Source organism: Nematostella vectensis, chromosome 8, assembly GCF_932526225.1.
Source record: "Nematostella vectensis chromosome 8, jaNemVect1.1, whole genome shotgun sequence".
Taxonomy (NCBI): Eukaryota; Metazoa; Cnidaria; class Anthozoa; order Actiniaria; family Edwardsiidae; genus Nematostella; species Nematostella vectensis.
The window spans coordinates 1230445-1252668 of record NC_064041.1 but is presented as its reverse complement, the minus strand read 5'-3'; the positions used below and the strand labels follow the sequence as shown (position 1 = coordinate 1252668).

At 43.0% G+C, this 22224-nt stretch overlaps 4 protein-coding genes and 1 long non-coding RNA gene across 7 annotated transcripts in view; 4 read left to right on the top strand and 1 right to left on the bottom strand.

Annotated features, from left to right (window-relative positions):
- The window catches only part of LOC5508415 (low-density lipoprotein receptor-related protein 4-like), a 43069-nt gene extending 41320 nt beyond the window's left edge, over positions 1 to 1749 (top strand). For all 3 annotated transcript variants that reach the window (XM_048731788.1, XM_048731790.1, XM_048731789.1), the window contains exon 16: positions 152 to 1749. In XM_048731788.1, coding sequence (XP_048587745.1) covers positions 152 to 1124 — 973 coding nt within the window. In that variant the 3' untranslated portion in view covers positions 1125 to 1749. The remainder of the gene's footprint in view (positions 1 to 151) is intronic.
- A 2113-nt stretch (positions 1750 to 3862) lies between these two features.
- LOC5508400 (uncharacterized protein K02A2.6) lies at positions 3863 to 7243 on the top strand. The gene is made up of 6 exons (XM_048731457.1): positions 3863 to 3942; positions 4101 to 4273; positions 4403 to 4534; positions 4618 to 5397; positions 5467 to 6808; positions 6874 to 7243. Exons 1-6 carry the CDS (start codon positions 3863 to 3865, stop codon positions 7241 to 7243), a joined length of 2877 nt encoding a protein of 958 aa, XP_048587414.1.
- Positions 7244 to 8530: 1287 nt separating this feature from the next.
- On the bottom strand, positions 8531 to 11788 carry LOC5508412 (hemagglutinin/amebocyte aggregation factor). The gene is made up of 5 exons (XM_001628931.2): positions 11652 to 11788; positions 10336 to 10544; positions 9848 to 10058; positions 9392 to 9547; positions 8531 to 8819 (listed from the first exon to the last, which is right to left on the bottom strand). Exons 2-5 carry the CDS (start codon positions 10535 to 10537, stop codon positions 8765 to 8767), a joined length of 624 nt encoding a protein of 207 aa, XP_001628981.2. The 5' UTR covers positions 10538 to 10544; positions 11652 to 11788; the 3' UTR covers positions 8531 to 8764.
- Positions 11789 to 13107: 1319 nt separating this feature from the next.
- LOC116615514 lies at positions 13108 to 13687 on the top strand. Its single transcript, XR_004294974.2, has 2 exons — positions 13108 to 13151; positions 13276 to 13687. It is a non-coding gene; the product is annotated as an uncharacterized LOC116615514 (long non-coding RNA).
- Positions 13688 to 15619: 1932 nt separating this feature from the next.
- On the top strand, positions 15620 to 18679 carry LOC116618187. Its single transcript, XM_032381647.2, has one exon. The coding sequence runs from the start codon at positions 15620 to 15622 to the stop codon at positions 18677 to 18679; it is 3060 nt and encodes a 1019-aa protein (XP_032237538.2).
- Positions 18680 to 22224: the final 3545 nt, after the last annotated feature.

Sequence of the window (22224 nt, the reverse complement as noted above, 5' to 3'; positions counted from 1 at the left end):
TCGGCTATAGAGCACGTGAGCCATCGAGCCCGCGACACAACAGCGGTCTACCAACCAACACAGGTATCCTGGTCAATACATGACACTCTCTGTTGTCATTGTTTTTTTCCTCTTTGAAGGAAGGTATTAATGAGATTTAATTTATTTTCAGGAGACGAAAAGCCCTACAACAGCCAAACAGACCCATCGATTTCAACAATCCTGGTTTCTATGACGATCCAGATAATCTTGACAACGAGCTAAATCCCCAGCCACCTCCTTATGAAGAAGTCGTCGTGACGAAAGGGCATCGAGATCTCTCACGACAACCATCCAGCGAATCAATGGGCGCCCAGTCGAATCCGATCTACGCCGAGATCGGACCGAGCGTGTACGAGAGGATCGATGAAAGCTCGGAAGGAATGTCGGAATGGCGAATGAATCCGATTGAAGAGAGCCCCAGAAGGATTGATCTTGGTGAATATGAGAATTTAGAGGGGAGGGGTGGGGATTACGTAGGGATCTCCCTTTCGACATCCACTGAAGGTTCCCGTGGGGGTCCTCATGTAGATCCCAAAGGTGCACTACTAGAGGATGATAATCCAGCTTACGCGCATCTGAACAGACGTAGGCGATTTACGGACGAGGAAGATTACAGTCATCTGAGGAACATGACTCAGCATGGAGTCAATCAGAGGCCAGGTTATAGTCAACTGGGGAACATGACACAGCATGGAGCCAATCAGAGACCATTTAGTAATTCTGCTCCTCCACCTTATGAAAACTCAACTACGGGAAACATACAGAGGAATCCGGGTTCTCGAGCAGGGCATACAGGACGAGGGAATGAAGGCGATGTGGCAGCTACGACCAATCGAGATTCAGGTAAACATCCGGGAGAGAGCACCGGAAAGAAGAAAGTACATGGGATGAGGTTTACACATCCGGGAGAGTACGATAATGTTGAGATTGGGTTGCCTCAGAACAGACACCATGCGAGCAATCACAGAGCAAGTAGGCATCGCGTAACCCCGGTAACAAACTCCTATGAAAACGGGTGGCTAAATCAAGATAATCACGTGATTGGAACACGTGACGTGTTGACATTGCAGGACAAACCGTCAGAGGAGGAAACCATTATTTGAGCATGCGCAGACAATATATTAATGAAGCAGACACTGGACTTGCGAGAGTAGATATCTTAAAACAAATGTACAGATAATGGCAGTAGCCACTAGACCCTCGAACGTTAAGAGTGTCCTTAACACAGCCAATTCATAGTCTGAGGTCTAGCATTTTCACAAACAAAGTTATTTTTAGTCAGACTTCTCGGAAACTTTAGTTGACGATTACCAAATTTTAGAATGTCGCTCGCTTTCATTATTTTTCTACTATATATTCATTATTCAACTAGGTCTCTCAAAACGTCGTGTGTATAAAGTCAAAAACGACCCTGAGTAGTTCGGACTACTCATTGCACCAATTATACAAACTTTATACATTTGGATTGTGCTAAGGCGCTATTAGTGATATGAGGCTAAGTTCAAACGTCGTATTATCCATGAACCGAATTCAATGCAAATGCTCGCAAATGAATCAAGTCGATTGTTTCATCTCCATTTGCATGCATTTGCATTGAATACGGCTCCTGGATAATACGACGTTTCAACTTACCCTAACTTGACTGATATGCTACTACGTCCGACCAGTGAGTTGATAGATCGGAATAAGGAAATAAACTGCGTCAATTGTGTGTGTTTTTAAAGAAAATGACACGGACATTTTTAGTTTCAGTGGGTTAAGTGTAATGGGTTGGTTAACTCACTTTACCCATGATGCATTGCTTTAGTACCAATTTTCAACGCCAGCAAAAGGGAAAATATTTGTTAGCATTTTTTACAGCCTAAGTCGAAAAAAGTCTTTAGAAGCTTCAGAATGTCTGTGAACATGAATTTATTTGAAACTGTTTCGGTTAAGCAAAGAACAATAAGGCAATGCATTATGGGAGTTGTATCGTCTGTTTTAAATCATGTGCAGCATTCCCACACTGCCCCTCCCCCCCCCGACAATTTTAACCCCCAAACAAGAGTAGTCACAAAAAATGATAGCCCTAAATCAGAAATGTTTTTGGAATTCTGACTGCCATCCCTTAGAAATGTGATTAATGCTAGGTCATTTCTTAATGAGTTCATTTGTGGTCCAGACCAAGACACAATCTGAAAAAGCAGGCATAGATATATGCCCTCAGGGATAGCAGGCATAGAAATAGCCCTCAGGGATAGCAGATATAGAAATAAGCCATAAAGGGATAGCAGACATTAAGATAAGCCCTAAAGAGATAGAAAGCATAAAGATAAGCCCTAAAGGGATAGCAGACTTAAAGATAAGCCCTAAAGGGATAGCAGACATAAAGATAAGCCCTAAAGGGATAGCAGACATAAAGATAAGCCCTAAAGGGATAGCAGACATAAACATAAGCCCTAAAGGTATAGCAGACATAAAGATAAGCCCTAAAGGGATAGCAGACATAAAGATAAGTCCTAAAGGGGTAGCAGACATAAAGATAAGCCCTAAATGTATAGCAGACATGAAGATAAGCCCTAAAGGGATAGCAAACATAAAGATAAGTACTAAAGGGATAGCAGACATAAAAATAAACCCTCAGGGATAGCAGACATAAAGATAAGGTAGCTTGATAAAGGGAATCCGTGACCAGTTTAGGCAATTCTACTTTTCAGGCGAATAAGGTAACTGAAATAAAAAAAAATTGTCCTTTCGATCTTGAAAATACATTAAAATCCAATTTTTTTCTAATCGAACCTTGTCTAGAGTTAATAATGTCATACCTTTTCCTTTAAAATCTAGCTTATAATAATTTTGCAAAAGAAAAGGGAAATTAATTTTTCTCTAGCTTTTTCTCTATTTCTATCTATAAAAGACACGATTTTGCTTTGGGCATTTTTCATCTTTAACAAAAATGTAGAAACTTAGAACGCATGTTTCCATGTCCCATATTGTCATGGTATCCCTGTGGTATCCATTAATTAGCATAAACACATGTGCTAGAACCCGCCATCTTGAATGGTACACACAAAGCTAGAAGCTCTATTAAAAGGTTGAGTTACCAGAACCATAACATGGTGTCAGAAGCCAGGATTTAAGGCAGAGGAAGCGGAAACACACCGGACTACCTGGCCGGTATTTAAAACTCCGTTTGTTGTCAAAATCGTCGAAATATGGCCGAACTCGCTGATCTTCCGAGTCCTCGCATGGATTGGAGTTCCACAGACCTCCCACAAGCCTTCAAGAAATTCAGAGCTACTTGCGAGCTGTACTTTTCCGGGCCACTGAAGGAAAAATCAGAGCCGGACAAAGTTAGCTATCTTCTCATCTGGACGGGAGACGAAGGAATCGAGTTATCCTCTACTTGGGCTCTTTCTGCCGACGACAGCAAGAAGCTCGACACATACTGGAGAAAATTCGAGGACTACGTCTCGCCGAAAAGCAACTTTCGCTTAGCCAGATACAAACTACGAACCCTCAAGCCAACAAAAAGAGGAATCAGTGGATTCATTCCTAAGAAAGGATAGAATTTTAGTCAAAGAATGCAAATACACAAACACTGATGAACAAATCATTGATGCTTTGATCTTTGGATCAGCAAATCCAAAAGTCCAATCAAAGCTGCTCGAGCATGACAACTCACTAACACTAGACAAGGCTATCGATATAGCACGCACCGCTGAAGCAACTCTAGCGCAGTTGGCAGACATAAGGGCAGAGCACCCAGTCACAGCAGTTAATGCTATAAAGCAATCTAGTACTCACAAAAAAAACCAGACCCAGTCTCACAGTGCAGCATGTGGAAATTGTGGTACTAAGCATGATATGTCAGCAAGGTCTCTTTGCCCAGCTTACAATTGTGAATGTAATTCATGTCACAAGCTCCACCACTGGGAAAGAGTATGTAAATCTAAAAGCAATCCCCAACCATCTAAAGTCCAACACAAGGGGAAACCCAACAAGGGGAAATTTAGCAAGAAAATTCACACCATTGATTAAAGTGATTCTCAAGAGCCCCCTGCATCCCAGTTGTATTACAACTCGATTGCAATTGATAGTATTGTTAAGGGCGAAACCCAAGCCATAGTGAATCTGCAAATTGACTCTGGTCAAGTCACGCAACAACTGCCATGCAAGATAGACACGGGTGCTGAGGGAAACATCCTCCCCATTGGATCATACACACAGCTACACCCAGACACACCCCGAGACCAGGACGGTCGACCCCAAGGTTTGAAACCATCAAACACCAAAATAACAGCTTTTGGTGGACACATAATAGAACAGTATGGAACATGTTTGTTTTCATTATCACATGGTGACATTACTAACAAGTGTGCTTTTTATGTCGTTAACACAGAAGGTCCTATCATACTAGGTCTACCGACATGCAGTGACATAAAGCTAGTTACTCTAAACCAAGCTAAACCAGCCTCAGCGGCAACAGCTCCAGCATCTATTGATCACCCAACAGATAAGTCTTCACTTCTCAGTGAGCATGCCGAATGTTTTAAGGGCATAGGATGTTTTGAGGGGAATTTCACATTACCCTAGACCCTGCTGTACCACCTGTAGTCCACCCCCCGAGGAGGGTCCCTGAAGCTCTTCAACAACCCCAGAAAAAAGAGCTTGACAGTCTTGAAGCACAAGGTATAATTGCCAAGGTCACTGAACCAACAGAATGGGTGAACTCTCTTGTTTGCGTCACAAAACCCAATGGAACTCTTAGGCTCTGCTTAGACCCTAAGAACTTAAACAAGGCCATTAAGCGCCCCCACCATCACACCCCTACCATTGACGAGGTCCTGTCTAAGCTTAATGGAGCGCAATACTTCTCTATTGTGGATGTTCGTAGTGGTTATTGGAACATTAAGCTTGACCTTGAGAGCTCCCTGTGTACCACATTCAACTCACCACATGGCAGATACCGTTTCTGTCGACTCCCATTTGGTTTAATTTGTGCTCAGGATGTCTTTCAGCGCAAGGTTGACGAGACCTTCGGCGACCTCCCTGGCGTGACTGGAATCGCAGACGACATCATCATCTATGGTAAAACTCGTGCCGAGCACGATAGTAATCTGAAGGCTGTCATGCAGCGTGCTCATGAAACTGGTATACGGTTTAACCCTGACAAGTGCAAAATCGCTTGCACTGAGCTGTCATTCTTCGGACATGTCATCAGCTCCTCTGGCCTCAAAGTCGACCCAAAGAAGATTGAAGCCATCATCAACATGGACCCCTCTACGAGCCTGTCAGATCTGCAGACCTTCCTAGGAATGGTGCAGTTCCTCAGTCGCTTCATTCCTAACCTTTCCTCTGTTTCAGCAGTGCTCTGGGATCTCACCAAGAGCAGCAGTGATTTCCAGTGACACACAGAGCACCAGGCAGCAGTTGTACAGATCAAGCAGCTCATCACCTCCCCAGGCTCCCTCCAGTACTTCGACGGTCGTAAGCCTGTAACCATACAGGTAGACGCGTCCTCTCGAGGCCTAGGTGCTACTCTTCTCCAGGAAAAAGGCCCAGTGGAGTACCGGAGCAAGCTCTTGACTGAGACTGAACAGCGCTACTCAAACATCGAGAGAGAAATGCTAGCCGTTGTGCATGGCCTCGAGAAATTAAACTACTATGTATATGGCAGGCATGTCACAGTCCAGTCTGACCACAAGCCACTAGAGGCAATCTTTAAGAAACATATCTCTAGTGCACCATCCCGCATCGCACGAATGATGCTCCGCATTCAGAAATATGATGTAAACATCAAGTACATCCCTGGGAAGGAGATACCATTGGCCGACGCGCTTTCACGACTGAATCCTTGTCCTGCCGACACCATTCCCGACCTCGATGTCTCAGTACATGTGCTCCATTTGCTTCTGAACGCACGTCCCACTAGAGTGCGACAAATCCAGGCAGAGACCGCGAAGGATCCAGCCCTAACCTCACTCCGATCGATCGTCAGCAATGGTTGGCCTGAGAAGAGATCAGAGTGTCCGCCCCACCTTCACGGCTATTGGAACTATCGTGATGAGATCACAGTCTCCGATGGTCTGATCCTCAAGGGCACCCGCATCATTATTCCAAAGACCCTACAGGCTGACGTCCTCAAGCAACTCCACTACGCACACCAAGGTTCTGAAAAATGCAAGCTACGCGCAAAGGGCTCCGTCTTCTGGAAAAACATCAACATGGACATCGAAGACATGGTGAAGAGTTGCGCCCCTTGTCAGAGAAACGCAAGGATGAACACCAAAGAGCCATTGACACCGCACGACGTGCCGTCCAAGCCGTGGCTCACCCTTGGCTCGGATTTGTTCTTCTGGAACAACGCATGGTACTTGCTCGTCGCAGATTACTACAGCAAGTTTCCATTGGTCCGCAAACTAAACGATGTTAGGTCTGAGACCGTCATCAAGCACATGAAGTCTATCTTTGAAGAGAACGGAATCCCCGAGAAGCTGATCACCGGACACAACACGCAGTACGCTTCATCGATATTTGGCGACTTCAGCAAAACATATGGATTTGAACACACGTCCACAAGTCCATACCACTCCCAAGCTAATGGTTTCATCGAAAGGAACGTGCAAACCGTCAAGAATGTGCTTCAGAATTGCAAGGAGTCAAATTCTGATCCACACCTAGCCATGCTGTGCCTCCGCACCACACCGATCGACCATAATCTGCCCTCACCTGCAGAACTCCTGAATGGCCGAGTCTATCAGTCTAGCCTACCTGGAGTTTCCAGAACAGCTAGGCTGGACTCAAGGTAGACCATGATGCCAACTCCAAGCTACAAGCCAGACAGGACTTACAGAAACTCTACTATGACAGATCATCGAAGGAACTTCCACCACTTCCACCCGGTAGTAATGTGTCAGTATTCAACCCACACAACAAGAAGTGGGAACCCGGCACGGTACGCAGTCAGAGGTCAGCTCCCAAGTCTTATACTGTTGAGTTGTCAACAGGTAGTAGGTTCACACGGGATCGGAAACACCTACGGCCATCAGCGGTACCTGCTGAGAAGCCTACCGATCATCCAGATATTCCTGTTGATGGTGATACAGCACAGTCAACATCCAGTGATGGTCCGAGCCTCGCAGCAGAAAAGGCTACAGTAGAGCCTCCCATCATCGCAAGCCCCCAGCCTTTGCGTCGCTCAGCCCGAAACATCAAGCCGCCTGACAGACTGAGCTTGTAGAACACTTGATATGTTTAAGCAAGCATGATTTCACAACACTTATTTTGTCTTGCTACTGTTTGATACACTGTTAACTTTGGACATTGCTATACCTGATTAGCATTATCAGTTTAGAGACACTGAACATTGATTGTAATAGTTTACTTAGGAAAAAGGGGGATGTCATGGTATCCCTGTGGTATCCATTAATTAGCATAAACACATGTGCTAGAACCCGCCATCTTAAATGGTAAACACAAAGCTATAAGCTCTATTAAAAGGTTGAGTTACCAGAACCATAAAACATATGACACAAAGTCCGAGTAATGTTAATGCTCCGCACTGTATGACACAAAGTCCGAGGCCCAGCGGAACCCGAGTCCTTGTGGCTCCTCCTGATGATAATCTTAACATTTTTAATGAATAATAATCACCAAACTGTCGGTCACGTGGTCCATGACGATCAAGGCTACTAGTAGTAGCGTGACAAGACACTTTGCATGTCAGGGCTGAAAATGACGTGTCATGTCACAAAAAACACACAATAACAAACGGATTCGTGATAAGACATCACAGCACAGCTAATTCTCTATAAAATACGATAAAAAACGAGTACCGAGCGTTTCCAGGTATAAAACTATAACGAAAATTGTAGAGACCAGTATTTTCATATTTGATGTGTAATTATTACGAGATTCTTTCCAAAAAGTAAGCAAACCATGGCTAAAATAACCCAGTCGACCAACAAACTTTTGTGCTGGAAAAGAAGTCGATTCCCATGTTAGATTTTTTAAATGTCAAAAATAGCAACGACAGTTTTAACGCTCACCTTTCATCTGAAGGATCGAAAGTACATGTTACGTTGTGTGTGTCATGGTTTACAGTAAACATATGAGATCGAAATAAGCCGTTCACTTTACTATGAAATAAAAAGGTAAACTCTCAAAAATATTCTGACCTGACAGTGGAGTCTTAAATTTGGGCCAGAACGTAACTGTCGAAATGCCTGCCCAAATGGCTTGAAACTTCTAAGACCTGTTTGTTTGTTTTTGGTTGATTATGGTTTTTTGGTTGATTTTGAGCAAAACTCGCGAGACCTAACAAAACATCACCAAATAATACCCAAAACTGCCCACGGTCAACATCGTAGGATTCCAGCCTGCTCAACAGCCAATCAGAGCGCGCGCACTATCGCAGCCATAATTTCCCCGCCATGTCCCGGGGGTCGGGGTGCCGTGGTTTCAATTGACTTGTGCATAACCGAGATTGAGGTCATGCCGGGAAATATCGAGGTCGATGCGCCAAAGCCTCAGTTCGATTATTTTTATTCAAGTTTGTTTAACAATTACAGCTAGAAGACAGCTCATAGGCAAATGGGAAAAAGGTGAAAGGAGGGTTATCTTGGATATTGGATGTTATAGATGGTTTCATCGTGGGGCTCAATGGTTTTATTGAAGAGTTGAATGCCGAGTTGACTTCCAGTTTTCTGTTTCTTAACTTTAAATCATTCTGCGGGGTCTCTTGACTTCCATCCGCTTTTATTTATTTTGCGTGGTACTTCCTTATTTGGCAGAACTCGTACTGCCAGCGGCGGTCCCTGTTGTACACGAGATATCAGAAAATAACAAAAATTAAGAACAAGCAACACTGATGCGCACTGTTGAGAAATCCTATAGACGACTTGTACTTAGAAATCACGTGCCTTTTGAGTTGCACACTCGCGCGCGCTTTGGCGTCAAAATAACAACAAAAAGCAACTTATTGTTCAGGCTTACGAATCAGCCAGAGAGCTTCTATCAGAAATTACTGATTGAAAGGTTTGAGGTTTTTCATCGCTCTCTGGCGTGACGGCCGTAGCCATTTCTGTGGCTATTTTAACGTGAGTTTGTCACTCAAAAAATTAAATGATTTCTCAGTGCCAAGGCTCCTATTCGAGCACGGTTCACTTGAGAACACCTTGGTCCTTTTATAAGACGTAGCCCGTACCACTGAGCAAACGCACCACCAGATTTTGGTCGCTTAATAGCCTGATAGCTGGCCCATTTATCAATAGAGGTACCACTGGGTTCGACCACTGGGCCTCTTGGTTGCGAGGTGAGCCCCGTAACACTGAGGTATCACGACGGTATAGAGGTACCACTTTACAATAATCACACTGTTATCACTTACTCCTGTCCGTTGTCGTGAACGCTAGAGACGCCGCTCAGATAGTACCCAGACGGCACGGAATAGTTGATGTAGCCACGCCAGCTGTTTCGGTAGTGAGTGGTAGTGCAATGGACTCGCTTGTAATGGTGCCTATGGCAGCACTTGAATCGGAACCTCCTAGAATAGGAACGTTTTTAAAGAATAGCTTTTAGGTGGGGCTGTAAATCAGATAATGCGGGCAGTGTTTGTACGGGCTGATGTGGGCAGTGTTTGTACGGGCTGATGTGGGCAGTGTTTGTACGGGCTGATGTGGGCAGTGTTTGTACGGGCTGATGTGGGCAGTGTTTGTACGGGCTGATGTGGGCAGTGTTTGCACGGGCTGATGTGGGCAGTGTTTGTACGGGCTAATGTGGGCAGTGTTTGTACGGGATGATGTGTGCAGTGTTTACATACCGGTATATACTCTATGCCACCAACCTGTCCTCGTGATGGTTGCTATGGTGACTGTCAACGCCTGTGATAAATCCGCTGTAGGGGCAGTGGTAGTTGATGAGCTGGTCGAAGTCGTTCACCCAGTGCGACCAGCTGCATCGCCCCCTGGTCGCGGGATTATTCGTGCACTGGTACTTCCACACGCGGTCCCTGTGACAAGCACTGTACAGTCCTTGGATGTTGCTCACAGACTGCCCTGAAAATTGAAAGACTTAATCCACCCCTCCCGCGGAGGGGAATATAAACATTCCAGGGGGTGGGACAAGGGCTTTCAGAGACGATTTCCGGGGAAAACTTGACGAAGACTGTATTTTTAGAATTCTTGAGTTATTTAACATAAGAACCTAGATGATGCCCAAAGATCGGAAGCATTCGTGGTACTTTTTTGTAGGTATTTTGATGAAACCTTTGTTAAGTGAGCTAAATTCTTGATCTAAACGAGACATTGGTCACCGTTATTTTGTTTAACTTACCCCAGGGGCAAGAGAAATAAGCCCGTCCGTCAAAGTTATTCACCCAACCTCCACCGCTTGTACTCGGTGGGTGGCACACATAGTGCCTTCGCCTGCTACTTCTGCGCCTTCTGTCATACCACCACCACGCCCCAGCTTTGTTCACGTGATCTACGACGATCATAGCCACAAGCAATAGTGCAATGTAACACTTAGTGCGCATGACAGGGCTGGAACAGATCAACGATAAAGATCAACCGCAATATGTTAATATGTTAATGATACTAATGATAATTTTATATAAAAATCTCAATGCTTTACAAAAAGCCAAATTTTCTCTATTCTACTAAATTTTCATCATTATCATCATCAAAATAATAAATGATGCGCCTTGTCACGTGACCTCGATACCCTGCGCGCCTTGTCACGTGACACCGATACCCTGCGCGCCTTGTCACGTGACCTCGATACCCTGCGCGCCTTGTCACGTGACCTCGATACCCTGCGCGCCTTGTGTTGTGACACCGATACCCTGCGCGCCTTGTCACGTGACCTCGATACCCTGCGCGCCTTGTCACGTGACCTCGATACCCTGTGCGCCTTGTCACGTGACACTACAGGTAGCCCAATGACTCACTTCAAAGTGCGTTTTATAGTACTTTATTGACGAAAACTTCCAAAAAATTGAAATGGAACATGAATTTTCAATTTATCGCATGTAATACCAATAGCTCCTTTTTGCGACAAAGTTCTGGAAACGCTGTAATTTGGCTATTTTTTAGACGAGAGTCAAGTCTGAACTGTTTACAATACAACACCATAAGAGCTCGTGCGTATCAACGTGCGCTTCTAACCTTCACAGAGGCTGTATCGCCACATATTGAACTGATTTGGGCAATATGGTCAAAAAGCTAACGCTCAATTTTGCGTCGGTCTTAAATAAGTGCAAAACATGTTGTCTACTTTTATGTGCTACTAAATTATTGCGTGTTAATACAAATACAATTTTTAAATGTGTGCGCTCTCCATACATTGGGTCGTCTTTGGTAAAAAAATCTAGAGCAATCGCATAAACATTGACTGTTCTGTGCAAAGTTTAAAATTGATATAACGCCCTCTATTGATGATCTGGTGATTAACGCGCGAGCGACCTTAACCAATAATAAGTGAAACTTTTTTATGCCAAAGAAATTTCATAGCAATAAAGGGCACGAGATGAAGTAAACGTGAATATAAAATGCATTACATGAATAATAGAGCAAAGAAAAAGACTAGGAAAAAGCCGGATAAAACGTAAAAATAAATTATATATGAGGTGTAAAATAAGGGGGACTTACCCTTAGCAATAATCTCTTTGAGGAATTTGAAGATTGCTTACACTTGGCTTGCGTTGTGTTCTTTGTGGCCTTTGTGGCCTTGTTGTGTTCTTTTATGGCCTTCGACTAGGACACTTTTGTTGTCAGGGAGAAAAGGAAGTTTGAGCGTTTAAATCAATATTTATTGGTTTTGGCAGTTTAGAGGGTTGAGCAAGATAATACAAGCAATCTAGGATTATAAATAAATCATTATTATTTTTCAAATTTATAAAAGTCTTCGCAAGCCAAATGTTTTAGATCTTAAAAGTTATTTTTCAAGTGATTAGTTGATTCTCCGAAGTTATGTTGAAATTCCAAAAGAGAGAAAAATCAGGACGAATATAGTGTATATCATGTTATTATTATTATTATTATTGTGTACAGGAAGAACAGGAAGTACATGCCACATAAGACAAACAATTTCGTGATCGTACAAGATAGGGATATTTCTATAGACTTCCTCTTTCTTACAACTTGTCAAACCTGGTGCTTTTACTTTGCCTGCGCGCGCACTTAACACAGTGTTCCCATATAATATAACAGATTATGCAAATATCGAACAATTTAAATTTTAAACAATAATAGAATGGTTATTTGGCTTTTGTCATACAAACTAACAGAAATATGATTTAGCTATTGGAAGTCGTCGAGGAAAATTCAAAAGCGCATTAAGATGTCGAAAATGTTATCATGGTTAAAATGTTCACTCATGCACATGACATGCAATGTTAAAACATTTAGCATGTTCTTTAGTAGAATGATTTAAAATTTATATGAAAACAACATAAACAAAAACACTACAACACTACACTATTTTGGTCGTGTTTCTCAAATTTAAATTTCTCTTTTGACTTTATGAGTTTGTTTAAGTTTCACAACAGCGCTAGAATTCTTTTACCTCGGATATTTTTGGGGGAGGGGTGGGTAAATTTGGCTCTGGAATCAGATGTGAATTTTATTACGGTGAGTACACAAAGATAGCGTAGGCGTTTCACGTACGCAGATGATGGATGGGTGATTAGTGGAGTCAGGGAGGGAGGTAGGGCTTGCGTGAGGGAGGGAGGGAGGGAGGGAGGGAGGGAGGGAGGGAGGGAGGTTTTGGGAATGGGGAGGGAGGGTTAAGAGGGCAGGAGAACGAGAGTAGGAACTTAGAGTCTGTTAACATTATTAGATAGGCGAAATCACATGATTTAGAGTTGTAAATTCAAGCCTAAATAAACACAGTTATTGCTGCAGTAACGTCACGGCAGGGACTTTTTGACAAAGCAACTTTCAATCTGATTCGTAAGTGCTGAATAAGTTGCTTTTTAGTTGTTATTTTGCCGCCAAAAGCCGGAGCACGAGAGTTTATCACCCAGACGTCACGTGATCTCTTAGTGTAAGTCTCCTAGTGACACGAATATTTTAGTTCTAATAACCAATCGGTGACTGTCACTTTCAGGTGAAGACAAAGTATCGCTTATCTTGGAAATGAGCATAAAGGTACAGGCCATAGTTATAATAAATGTGATGTGAAACAAATAAAACGAACAGTTTTATTACATATTTATTCGCCGTAAAAGATAGACAACTGTATAATTCAACAACCTCTTTTTTTTCTAAACAGCAATGGAACACGCTGCTACTTGCGACCAGGGATTACGTGATCGGCCTAATGTTCAGACTGGCGAGCAAGTGTCTGTGTGTGATTGTACTTGTGTTGGTAAACCACTGAGATTTGCCTATTGACAATGAGTCTGTTCTTCTTGGTTGAGCAGTGTTCAGTTCGCCATCCGAATGCTCAGCGGAACTTCAACTTAAGTTCTCATGTTCAGGATCGGAAGTCCTTGGGTTTCGTATATCTTTCTAGGAACAAGATTTTGTTTATTAGTGATCATTTCTTTAGTCTAGCTTGCAGCGCATGCGATATCGTTGTAGACCTTTTGAGAGCCTAAATCATTCTCAAAAGGTCTACACCGTGGGTGTGTTCAATTTCAAATATTGTGGCAGAAAAGTGATTTATTCTGTTGGTTTGTACAGCTTTGTTTTAACTTCATCAAATCTTGTGCATATTCACTTGCCACACTCACCCGTATGTCTAGATATCGACAGTTTTATTAGCTTTTTATACATAAAACGTTGATGTAATCAAGTGCATGATATGCATGCGCTGTTTAGTTTCCAAAGCTGCTCACTTGCAATCATCAGCACAGTTTTTTAGAAGATCACATAAGAAGCTGTGAAAGATGTCTTTGACACTGCCTAAAAGCGAAGTTACAAACCAAACGGATTACTTTCGTTCAATAATTTCAAAAAGCGTTACGGTAGAAAGGACGCTGCATGTACAATAGTGGTAAGTACTTGTTTCTTCCAGGAGATAATGAAATCTTTATCGTCATCGATTACATCACTAACCACGTGGCTAGTCTGTAACCTGTCCACTCAAATGACATCTCCGAATACGAGTTGTCTTACGATTCTGATATTACCAAAATTTAGATATTTTTGTTTTTGATAACATCTTCGATAGAGTCACAAGTGTTTGCCAAGTGGGGTCACCATCACATTATTTATTTTTATTTGTTTTTGCGTAGGTATCCTGTTGCACCCCTTGTAAGGGGTTGGGGTGGGGAAACGGACGGACTAACTTTTTGGTTTGGAGGTCACGTCGATGGGTTACCAATATTTGTTACCATATTTTACTTATATACCACTTTTTCTTAGGTATGGGGCTCCGCTCACGTGGCGCTTTGCTGAAACTTTGGAAAGTGATGGTAGCTGTCCAACGTTGTTCCCAGGGCCCTCTCTCTTTCTTGTATTTAGGTCGGCGGGAAATTGGATGGCTGTTTATTTGGAAATAAAACCTTTAAAAGAAAAAGTCGACAACAACGCAGATTTATGTTTTTTAGAACGATATTTCGGCAGGCCAATACCTGCCTTCTTCAGGTTATAAATGAGTTACAATGGCATGTTATAGCTAGTATATGTACAAAGTTCATTGATGATTAACTAACAAAAGGTAAAATAGTAATTGAGTGACAAAGTACAAAGTTTATTGATGATTAACTAACAAAAGGTAAAAATAGTAATTGAGTGGTCTATTTGAAACCAACGCCTTGCGTGACGCCCCTTACAAACCCCATACGTGGTTAAGATACATCGACGATATTTTTGTTGTATGGACTGAGGGTCTAGACAAATTGAACGCTTTTGTAGATTATCTTAACAATCTACATCCCACCATTAAATTTACAAGCTCCCACTCCTATAACAATGTACCTTTTTTTGACGTTAATGTCTCCCTTGTTAATGGTAAAATCGAAACTGACATCTACTCCAAACCTACTGACAAACACCAACACCTTCTTTTTTCATCTTGCCATCCTCATCACACCAAAAAGGCCATCCCCTATAGCCTCGCCCTCCGTATTCGCCGCATTTGTTCTTCAGAAGAAAGCTTTAATAACCGCTGCAATGAACTCACCAACTACCTCCTCAAGCGTGGCTATAAACCCGCTTTTCTCAAGAGACAAATCCTACGCGTTGCTAACATTTCCCGCATTGACGCCCTACGCCCTAATAATAACAACCACAAAAACTCCCGTCGCATCCCCTTTGTCACTACCTATAACCCTACACTACCTAACATCAACAACATAATCCGTAGAAACTACAACCTTCTACTCTCGTCTAAGCGATGCCATAAGGTTTTCACTGAGCCCCCTCTTGTCGCCTTTCGCCGCTCACCTAACCTCCGCGACATCCTCGTTAAAGCCAAGCTACCTTCCGACCGCTCTCCCACCAACCAACCTCCTGGTGCTTTCCGTTGCGGAAAAAACTGCCTAACCTGCCCCTATATTAGAACCGACGGCCTTACTGCGGTCAGCGGCACCTCCACGGGTTGCCCCACGTTAGAATTTGTCTGTCTGTTTTTGTCCAACGTTCAATTTCAAGTCTATCTTGCGGCCGGCATGTGGCCTACTACATCAGCTAAATGGCAGTCCTTATTCCTGGTGTGTTGGTGGCCCTGTTTTATCATCATCTGGCCTTGTTTCAGTCAAGATCATGGGTTCCCGAATCCGAGTGCTCATGTCCGCCATCTTGGAAATCCGATACGTTCTCTGAGCTCGAGAAGGGTTTATGACAGCGCTACGCTGAAGTCAATTAGGAAAACACAACCCAAGCAACGTATTGATAAAGAACTGTGGCTTCGTTTGAAGGATCTAGGCATTAGAAAACCTTTTAGATCCTCTCGTAAGTCCCGAGTCAACCGTTCGGATGGTCTCCCTGTGCCTGAGACCACAGGTACCCCATCAGTCGATGATGTCGCTGCTGGAACTCTTAAAGCTTCAATTCCTAGTTTGGTTTACAGTAATATCAGATCAATTCAACACAAGATCGATGAGCTTCAAACTGTTGTTAATCTCAATAGACCCCAAATCGTCTGCATCACTGAGTCTTGGCTGCACCCTGACATTCCGGATGCTGCAGTTAACCTCCCCGGGTTTTCGTGCTTCAGGCGCGATAGAACACACACGTCTGGTGGTGGTGTATGCGTTTACGTCGACTCTAACATCTCGTGCACAAGACTGTCTGACTACGAATCACAGGACATCGAATCGATATGGATTGATGCTAGACCACGCAGGCTCCCTCGCAAAATCTCCAGGATATTACTTGGATCTGTATACCACTCCACTAGTTGTGACGAGGTTGAGAACTGTAGGCTCCTAGAACATCTGCAGTCTAATACTGAGAGCTTCCTACGTAATCATCCAGAGGGACTTGTTCTTATCTGCGGTGATTTCAATCCCACAAGTACTCGGTTCAGTGTAGTCGCTACAAAGCGTGCTACGGGTCTCTCTCAGATCGTCAAAGTACTGACCCGTGATACCGGCATCCTCGACTGGTGCCTTACCAACATGCCCAACTCCTTCGCTCCTGTGTGCCAGCTGCCAAAGATTGGAAGATCCGACCACTACACGTTGCTTATAGCGCCTATTCTGAGGTCTCTCAAACCTAGGGCTAAGACAACTATTTGGAAACGTGACCTCCGGCCCAGTAAGATCCGGGACTTTGGCTGTTGGATAACGCAGCAGCGCTGGACCGAAGTATTTGACAAACAGCTGGTCTCTGAAAAATTCCAGGCATTTTCGGATGTTTTGTATATGGCTGTCGATAAGTATCTCCCTCTCAGGAAGATATCGATCTGCAGTAGTGATAAACCGTGGGTATCCAATAAGCTCAAGTACCTTGTTTCCAAACGCCAAAAGGCATTACATCAATTTGGAAATGACTCCCCGCAATTCAAAATGTACAGAAACTCTGTTCAGGAAGAGTGCAAAAAAAGCAAAGCCTCTTACTATAAGACCAAAGTCGCCAAACTCAAGAATACCAATGTGAAAAGGTGGTGGAAAGAAGTCAAGGGTCTATCTGGGGACAGCGGGTCTTCACGTGACTGGTCTCAACAGATGTTGTGTGACGACATTCCAACAACCTCTGACCTAGCTACTAGATTTAACAATTTTCTCGGTAGTTTAACTGCGCACTTTGAACCACTCCCGCCTCAAGCACCTGGGTCATTTTACCAGGTCCCTGATGATCTGTTGATCGATAATAGGCATGCGTACCAGGCCCTCCGCCAGGTGAAAACCAACAAGTCATCTGGTCCTGATCCAATTCCAGCTAGGATCTGGAACACCTTTGCAATCGAACTCGCTCCTGTGGTTTGCGATCTATACAATGCGTCGCTCATTCAAGGATACGTCCCTGCTCCTCTAAAGCAGTCTGAGATCTCGCCCATCCCCAAGTGCCCCCGCCCTAAAGTAGTCGAAGATGACCTACGGCCGATCGCCTTGACATCACAACTCGCCAAAGTACTGGAAGGGTTTACGCTTCAGCCACTATTCCATCAAGTGCTACATCAACTGGACTGGTTACAGTTTGCAGTCGCTGGGAAGTCTACTACTGAAGCGCTGGTCTATGTGATGCACATAATTTTCGAGGCCCTCGACAAAGGGGACTGCTGGGTCAGACTGTTTTTTTCTGACTTCAGTAAAGGCTTTGATTTAGTGGACCATAACGTTCTAATAGCAGAAATGAGTCACCTAGGTGTCCATGAATGTATCATTCGATGGGTGTCGTCATTTGTATCCAACAGGAGTCAGTATGTTAAGATAAGGGATTCACGCTCCCATGTAATATCACCTAAGGGAGGAATCCCACAGGGCACCAGGCTAGCTCCGTTACTATTTGCAATATTGGTGAATAGGTTAGCGCGCGACTGGCAGTATCGCATCAAGTATGTAGATGACGCTACAGTTTTTGAAATTGTTCCAAGAAATTCTCCTAGCTACCTTCCGTTTGTTGCGAATGACATAAATAGCTATGCCCTTGCACGCAATATGCGCCTTAATGCCAAGAAATGCAAAGAAATGGCCATGTGCTTCCTTACTTATAATTCTACTGAGCTTGCTCCTATGCTCATAAATGGTTGTGTTATTGAGCGCGTGGATTGCTATAAGTTGCTTGGTGTCCACATCACCAGTGACTTCTCGTGGAATACTCACTGTGATGCTATCGTGAAGAAGGCCACCAAGCGTTTGTATGCAATCCGTGCGCTCAAGAAAAGCGGTCTATCATCAAACGACCTTATTCAAGTATACTGTAGCACAATGAGACCTGTGCTTGAATATGCCTCGCCTGTCTGGTCGGCATTGCCAGAGTACTTGGTAGAGTTAGTGGAATCGGTCCAAAAAAAAGTGCTGCGCATAGTGTTTCCAAACCTCTCTTACCATGAGGCATTATCACACGCTAAATTGGAAACACTATGCCAGCGTAGAGAAACGGCATGCATCGCTCTCGTGGCAAAGGCCAAACGCGGAGGCCCCCTTAAACGCTTAATTCCTATTCCTGTAGCAACGCACCATGGGTATGGTTTACGGTCCGGTACGGCGTCTGTTGTCCCCATCTGCGGCCGTACGAATAGGCTCAACAATTTCTGTACTTATCGTTATCAACAAGTTATGTAAATGTAAGGATGTATTATATATATACTGGCTGCCCTGTAATTCAGCTTTTGCTGCAATAGGGTTAATAAACACATTATCTATCTATCTACAAGCTACACATTTTTCTCAACAGGTGAAACACGACCTATAACCTCCCACATAACCTGCAATACTAAAAACGTGATTTATATGATTCAATGTAACCGCTGTAACCTTCAATATATTGGGGAAACTAACGCAAATTAAAAGAACGCTTTAATGACCACCGCAGAACTGTAGACTCCCAATCTCGATCCATACCAACCCACGCCGCTGAACACTTCCTCAAACCTAACCACTCCGCTTCTGACATAGAGCTCATACCTATTGAAAAAATAAGAAATAACCGCGACTCCATCCGCAAAGCAAGAGAAGCCACACTGATAGCTCGCGCTGGCACTCTTGAACCCGGTGGCCTCAACCGGCGTGAAGAAACCGTTTAGCTACTTAGTAATCCACACCACCCTATTTACCATCTTCCATAAGTCACTCAATTACTATTTTTACCTTTTGTTAGTTAATCATCAATGAACTTTGTACTTTGTCACTCAATTACTATTTTTACCTTTTGTTAGTTAATCATCAATGAACTTTGTACATATACTAGCTATAACATGCCATTGTAACTCATTTATAACCTGAAGAAGGCAGGTATTGGCCTGCCGAAATATCGTTCTAAAAAACATAAATCTGCGTTGTTGTCGACTTTTTCTTTTAAAGGTTTTATTAATTAATCAACTGTCGACGCAAACCACAAGGTCCGACGCACACAAGCAGATAGAGGCTGTCCGGTGGTTTCTTCCTACGTTTTTGTTTATTGGGAGGTAGCTTGATAAAGGGAATCCGTGACCAGTTTAGGCAATTCTACTTTTCACTTTTCAGGCGAATAAGGTAACTGAAATAAAAAAAATATATATGTCCTTTCGATCTTGAAAATACATTAAATCGAACCTTGTCTAGAGTTAATAATGTCATACCTTTTCCTTTAAAATGTAGCTTATAATAATTTTGCAAAAGAAAAGGGAAATTATTTTTTTCTCTTGCTTTTTCTCTATTTCTATCTATAAAAGACACGATTTTGCTTTGGGCATTTTTCATCTCTAACAGAAATGTAGAAACTTAGAACGCATGTTTCCATGTCCCATATGACACAAAGTCCGAGTAATGTTAATGTTCCGCACTGTATGACACAAAGTCCGAGTAATGTTAATGTTCCGCACTGTATGACACAAAGTCCGAGGCCCAGCGGAACCCGGGTCCTTGTGGCTCCTCCTGATGATAATCTGAAAATTTTTAACATGAATAATAATCACCAAGCGGGGGTCGATTCAGATGTTTTGCTCCTGTCGAATATGGTAAGATCTAGGAAAAGGTTCGAAGACATCGGTGTTGCCCAAGTGCTGGTACTTTTTTGGCCTGAGAGCCTATGATATCGGATCTCGATCAAGTTTGAAAACGAAAGACATTCTTGACACAAGGAATTGGTAAATACTACAGAGACTAAAACCATCTCATTTCTTTGAATGAGCCAGAAGATGTAAAAGATCAAACTCGGGTTTTTTTTTTTTCACTGACGATGAGACAGAAGTTTCGCTCCATCTGGCATTTTCACTTTAGCGCCAAATATCGAAATATTTGTAAATATTTAGTCAATCTACATGTGCCCAATCTTCTTGTAATTCAAATGAAAGTAGTTTATTTTATTTGTGCTTCACCACATGACCTTTGTTTGACCAATAAGAGGACACAGTCTTTTGTAATAAGCACCGTGCAGAACGTTTCGAGGAAATTTCTTAAAAAAACTCTAACAATATATTGGGGAACGGCAAAGGTAAGTTGAGTTTCAAGTTGGTGATTTCATGTCACTTCAAGATTCTTTTCACTGAGAGCTGCGAGAATCAGGGAGAATCCAGACACCCTTTTGAAGTCCAGCACATCTCAACACAAGACAAAGACGAGCCTACAAATATGCTACTGGTCTATTCACGTATTTCAACATTCAACTTTCAATACATCAACAATGCATAAATAATCCCACACCAGATTTTGGCTTAAAAAGGAACTCACAAGCTCAGAAGTCGTGAAGTTAAGAGTTTCCGTTTTCTTGATAAGCTGCAACAATGAGTAACACTACATTTGGTCTGGGATGGTTTCTATTTGATTTTTTTTCAAGCGATTTATATTAATAAGGGATGTGTAGTAACTGTAGCCAACGCCATCGCGATTGTTGTACTACTTTGCAAGACTTTCCGGACCAAGAAGTCAACCTTCTTCGTACTGAGTATGACAGTGGCTGACTTGCAGGTCGGCATTGCAGAAATTTTGTGTTACTTAGACATTGTTAACAGTTACTGGCTTGTTTTTGCTGTATCAGCGTCTTTTCTCTCGTTTACTGCCGTTGCAGTAGAGAGGGCATACGCGGTGTTCTTTCCGTTCAAGCATCGTCAAGCATCTCGAACCAGCACCTACATCATTTGGATCGTCTTTTTGTGGACATGGTCATTACCTCTGCTGATTCTTCGTGGATTCAAATCATTTAATTTTTACAAAAAATACCTTAAATCACCGTATGTTCAGCCGTCATAATTATTTGTTACGTCTCTATTTGGATCAAGATGAGATTCGAAAAAACCTTTGATAACGAGCAAGCCTCTTGGAACAACGCCGAGCTCGCCAAGACTCTGAGCATTGTCACCTTAACAACACTCGTTTATTGTCTTCCTTATGTAATATCTTTGGCAATGGACGTAGGCGGAATATCTTCGTGGGCACGCCCCCCTCATTATTTATGTTTTCAAAATGTTGCTTTTGAGCAACTCCTTCTGGAATGTTCTGGTGTATTCCATCCGTATGCCAGAGTTCAGAAAGGAGCTGGGTAACCTCGCCAGGCAGTGTGCACTCTGTACATTGTGTAGACGGATCAGACCTCATCAACATGACAGGTCACGTGATCCATCTGCAGAGAGAGGCAATATGTCACGTGATAATCCCGTCATCGTTCTTGGTGACCTGGCGTCACGTGACACATCTGCAGAGAGAAGCAATATGTCACGTGATAACTCTTCCATCGTTCTTGGTGACCTGGCGTCACGTAATACTAGAGACCTTACGCAACTCAAAACGGCGACGGCAAACGACGTTGTGTGACGTGGTGATGTCATCTTTTAGACCAAAAGTGACGCGTCTTCCGGTTTATTTTGCCGTCTTGTTGTCGTCGAGTACGTGAAACGCCGGGGTTTGCCGTATCAGCCAAAACTTGAGTACTTTTTATTGCTTTTAACTTTATCTATTGGTTATTCTTCTGCCAGATAACTTTTGAATTATGCAAAAAGTATATGGGAATGGAATTGGGTAGTTGAAATGACTTGCTTCCCTTTTATTTTTGCGAAATTATTTGCTTTTATCGTAGCGTATTTTTTGTTGTCAACTTGTCAAAACATAGCCAAGTAAATCATTGCAGAGAAATATGTTTGAACGCCTCCAATGTAGTTTTAAGGCGATATCTCTTTCTGCATTTGTTCCTAGGA